Raw genomic sequence first — 5,102 nt, 5'->3', positions numbered from 1 at the left:
CGAGCCGGAGGGGACACCGCTCAGGCGTCGCTCTCGCAGCGGCGCCCTCGTCATCAACAAGCCCTAGCCTGCGACGTCACCGATGAGGCGCTCCCTCCGCCTGGTCTGGCCGAAGCCCGAGCCAGACATGCTCCCCGTGAAGCCGGAGCACGCCGGCATGGTGGCCCCCGACGACGAGTCCGCCCTCAAATGGGCGAAGGAGGACTACATCCGCGAGCAGGTGCGCCGCCAGCGTCGGGCGTACCTGGAGACCCAGGCCCGTCGCCACGCCGAGGAGGGCGGCGTTATCGTCATCGACAGCGACGACGAGGGCGAGGCTGGACCGTCAAGCGCCCCACCACGTGTCGGCGACCCCGGCGAGGGCTGCAGCAGGGACGCCGTAGGTGAGGCGCGCGGCGACGATGACGGCGGCGACGGCGACTACACCAGCTTCTACAGGCTTCTCGGCATGTAGACACGGCTAGGCTTTTTAGTTCGTTTTTAAGTTATTAGGGGCGTAGTTCATGCATGTTTTTATGTTTTTATACAAATTTCGACGAAGTATGGCCGAGTTCATGCAAAAGTCGTCGAGTTTGCACAAAATTGAAACGAACTTCGCCGAACCCGTGGCGATCGTGGGCCTGTGACTGGGAGCGAACCGAACCCCAGGGACCAATCTAGCGCCGGTTCGCCCTCATGCCGCTCTTTTTCGTTGCCCTGTGGGGGGCCGAACGGCTGCAGATGCTCTTAGCCCAAGACGGAGTTGGGCGTACGCCATATATGTTCCGACAGTCGACCCAATTTTGTTTCCGAAAATGCTACAACAAAGGACTACATCCTGGCAAATATCTTGATTCTGCATCTGTTGTGGCATTTCAAAAGCAATCGAATAAAAAATGTCTAAGTTGGTGGAGGAAATCCAACACATCTCAAGGTAATTGTTGGAACTTGATCATATAAGGAGGTAAAAGTTGGTTCAATCAAACAATGCACGTGTTAATTGGAATTTCTCTAAGGGTACAAGATGGATGTGTTCACACACACACACACACATGACACAACACAGACGGTCGTGTGGATTGTTCGGGTCATACCAAAGTGGGTGGGAATTAACACTCACTCCAACAAATGGCCAAATATCTAAGGGCGATTCGCCTCATTTTCTCTAATTAAGTGTCTTTGGGTTGAGAACTGTTAGTTAATTTGAATAAAGGTATTAGGTAAACTATTTCTTCAGTGGTGGCATTTTAACTTCTTGTCTCGTTCTATAGGAGACAATGGACTCCATCAGCACTTTGGCATATTTGAAGGTGGTGGCATGATCTTAGCTTCTTCTGCCTTGCCGTTCTTCACAATAAACACGGTCTCCATCCCCCACACCATGTGTCGTTCAAAATGGCAATGCATGAACCATACACCTAAATTAACAACCATAGGAACACAATGGTGAAGTTAGAAAAACCCTCACAAAGAGCCATAGAAATGCTGAAAGAGATGCCTTAATAAACACTCACCTGGATTCGCCGCCCGGAAGCGGATTGCGGCCCAACCAGCCTTGGGCACGGAGACCGTGTTCTGGTACGGTGGGTCGTCCAAGTTGTACGTGGCCGGGTCCTTGTGCCTGTCAAAGTTACCAGCCCCTCTCCCGACCACGTAGAAGCTGTACCCGTGTAGGTGCATGGGGTGGCTCTCGCTGCCGAGGATGGCCGTGTCCTGGAACACCACCTCCACCACGGTGCCGTACTCCAGCACCTTCACCCTCGTGTCGCGCGCCGTGAACCTGAGGTCTAGAGGGAGGTCGTCTGAGGTGTAGTTGAAAGCCACCGCCGGGTTGTAGGGGAAGTTTGTCTTCGCGACGCCCAGTAGCACCGAGCTGTAGTAGGCTTCGAGAATGGCCGTGCTGGGCATCTCGAAGCTGACGTTGTTGAGGCTCGCGGCGAGGCTGTTGTTGCGGGGGCCCTTGCACAGCTTGCCGGGCGTGCAGGGGATCTCGTTCACCGCGATGGTGATGAGCATGTGCTCGTCGACGTGCCGGGGCACGTCCACCGGATGCTCCTCGCTGGCGAGGGACTTGAGCTGCACCGAGTATGCCTCCGCCGCCGTGCTGTCGTTGATGGCGGGCAGGACGGGGATGCCCGACATCGCCGTGGCCTGCGGCGCACCGATGTACTCCAGGACGGCGGTGGTCGTGCTGTTATCGAAGCGGGCGAGCGGGTTGGTCGCGTACGGCCTTGCCGCCATGTAGTACCTTGTGTGGTTTGAGCGGCCACCGTCGGTGTTGAGCAGCACAGTCTTGGTCTGGCCCGGCCCGATGAAGACGTGGTCGACTATGAACTGCTTGGTGTAGGCGGCGTCGGTGCCGACCACCGTGAGGCGATGCCCGGCGATGGCGAAGAAGAACTCGTTGGTGAGCGCCGCGTTGATGATGCGGAGCATGTAGGTCTTGCCGTGCTCGACGGGGAGCTTGAAGGTGGTGTCACTGGAGCATGGGAACAGGTCGACGGGCTGGCCGTTGATGGTGTTGGCGTCCGACGGCTGGAAGTCGCCGCCGCTGCTGAGGGCTTCGGCGAGCATTTGCCCGACGTCGCGGTTCCACCACTCCCCTGCATGCAAAAATGTTCATACATTCAAGCTCACCCCAGGTCCCAAGCACACGATCGGAGTTCAAGAAGGAAGGTTTTTAATTTCGAAAACAAAATAATTTCGGTCCTGTTATTTCGGATTTTATGATTTTAAATTTCACTCTATTTTAGAGAATTCTAACATAATTTAAATTTATTTTGAAATCAGCTTGAATCTACCTCGAAATTTCAGGGTTAAAAATATTTTGCACCCCACTGAAATATGCGAAATTTCAAAAAAAAAAACAGAAATTTCGTTAAAATTTTTAACCCAAGGAGCATCGGCGTTTGAGCGCGCGTACCGAGGATAATGGGAATCTCCCGGTGCGGCTTCGGGAAGGGGTAGGCGGCGCCGCGCCAGGGGTGGATGACGATGGCGCCGTGCACGGTGGCGCGGTCGAAGTCGCTGTGCGCGTGCCACCACAGCGTGCCCTCCTCCTCAGAGAAGATGATCCGGTAGGTGAAGGTGTTGCCGGGCTGGATGGGGCACTGCGTTATATAGGCCGGCCCGTCTGACCATGGGTTCCGCGGCTGGTCGACGCCGTGCCTGCGCCATACACAATGCACAGAGAATTAGGTAGTGTTGTTGTGAGCAGAGCTTCATGCCAATGGCGTCTTGGCGTGAAACAAACAAGTCCAGTTCTGAGGAGACTGGAAAAACTACCAGTGGATGGTGACGTTTTGGTGGCCTTGGTTGTGGACGTTTACGAGGACGACGTCGCCCTTGCGCGCGAAGATGGTGGGGCCGGGGAACTCGCCATTGACGGTGAGGATGGTCTTCTCGCTGCAGAGCCTGGTGTAGTTGGCCTCCCTTATCTGCAACAATGCCGGCCGCCGTTTTGTCATGAATGCATATCTATCAAGTAATTTTTGCAGACAGCTGGCTACTAGCACATTTGACGGGAAGTACAGTAAAATGTTGAAATGTGAGATGGGCATAGAGCCCATGTGACAATTTCAGATTTGATCTCTAAGGGCCCATGTAGGTGGCATGACAAGGTGGTGGGAAGTTTAGTCCCACCATGCTAGTGGAAGGAAAGTTAGAGTGGTTTATAAGGGTGGCTCTTCTACATGCTATTGGAGCTTGAAAAGAGAAGAGGCCCTCGCGCGCTCCTCCTCCGCCGCGCGCCGCGGGAATGAGCCGAGCTGAGCTCACACCTATCGCATCTGCTCACGCGCACGCCCACCGTCGTTCCTTTGCTGCTGCTGCCGCCGGTGACTCCATCCCGTCCGCCGCGTACACGGTCGACGGGAGAGCAAGTCTCCGAAACCACGCCCTTCTGGTTCCTGTACGGGGTGAGGGGCTTCCGATCGTCTACTTCCTCTATGTCCGCGTCGCCTTCATCATCACCATGTCCACCGACCCCGACCGTGCCGCCGCCGAGAAAACTGAAGCCGACAAGAAGGCCGCCGAGGACGCCGCTGCTGCCAACAAAGCCGCGGCCTCTGCATGGCCTACTGGAGGGTATAACTCGTTTATCCCGCTCCTGATTATTTTCATATTAGCACTACTAGCAGTATGTGTAGATTTGTCTACTGTTTGCTTAATACGTGCATGTTTAGATCAAAGTCAGTACGTCATCAACTTAGTTAATGCCATGCTAGTGATTTACTCGTGGATTAATTTAATCGAGAAATTGCCTATTTACTTAACATAAAATGCATGGCACATATGGACACTCACGTAGAAATCGTAGTGACGGCGCACCCTTCCTGAACCATGAGGGGGGACGGCAGATGCTGCGACATCAAACGCTAAGGCCACACACAGTAACCAAACTGAATGTATCTTACTGATTGCCATTACCGGACAGATCGAGTGAGCAACCACCAGCGGAAGATGGCTCGCCAGTGTAGGTAGCAATGCACGTACGAGTGAAGAATACGCATGTCGTCTGTGGTACTTATACAGAGGAAGCTTGCCAGGAGGAAACACGACCTATGAAGAAAGATTCTTCGTCCATGGATGACAGTCGGATGACGAACCGGTCGTGCAATTATCTGTTCTTCCGGCTACATGAAACATAACGTGAACGTGCATCCCGATGACAACGAGCTGTCCCGTTGGAGCCTTCTCTGTGCGGAGACAAGACTTCAGTACGAACGGGGCTTGAAGTTTGTCAGCGCTCGAGCGTGTGTGGGGGAAAAGGTTAAGAAACGAACCTGGCTAACCTTCAAGGCGATGGCCATGCATAAGTTTATATGTTCCTGCGGAGTTCCCAATCTGTCATATGTAGCGCCGGATTTCAATGGGTCTGAAGAACGCATGGGTAACATGGACTTTTGTGCGACACGTTCGAGCAACTCCAACGGGCCGATCCAAACGGATGGCAATTTTGTTCTTTTTTGTCCGTTTGGGTCGGCCAGGCGGACACGAATGCCCGTTTCCGCGTTTGGGCCGGCGCATGTGCCCAACGCTGGCCCGGCTCATGTTGACGGCGCGAGAAAAAAAAAGAATACATACATATTGAAAATAAAACAACATTAATTAAACATTAAAGC

At 53.8% G+C, this 5,102-nt stretch overlaps 1 protein-coding gene across 1 annotated transcript; it reads right to left on the bottom strand.

Annotated features, from left to right (window-relative positions):
- Positions 1–1,266: 1,266 nt before the first annotated feature.
- LOC119321867 (laccase-21-like) lies at positions 1,267–4,404 on the bottom strand. Its single transcript, XM_037595381.1, has 5 exons — positions 4,285–4,404; positions 3,265–3,416; positions 2,903–3,147; positions 1,494–2,582; positions 1,267–1,397 (listed from the first exon to the last, which is right to left on the bottom strand). Exons 1-5 carry the CDS (start codon positions 4,402–4,404, stop codon positions 1,267–1,269), a joined length of 1,737 nt encoding a protein of 578 aa, XP_037451278.1.
- Between the last annotated feature and the right edge of the window lie 698 nt (positions 4,405–5,102).

Source organism: Triticum dicoccoides, chromosome 6B (assembly GCF_002162155.2).
Source record: "Triticum dicoccoides isolate Atlit2015 ecotype Zavitan chromosome 6B, WEW_v2.0, whole genome shotgun sequence".
Lineage (NCBI taxonomy): Eukaryota > Viridiplantae > Streptophyta > Magnoliopsida > Poales > Poaceae > Triticum > Triticum dicoccoides.
The sequence above is the reverse complement of the archived record's forward strand: the minus strand, read 5'-3'. Positions and strand labels throughout refer to the sequence as shown.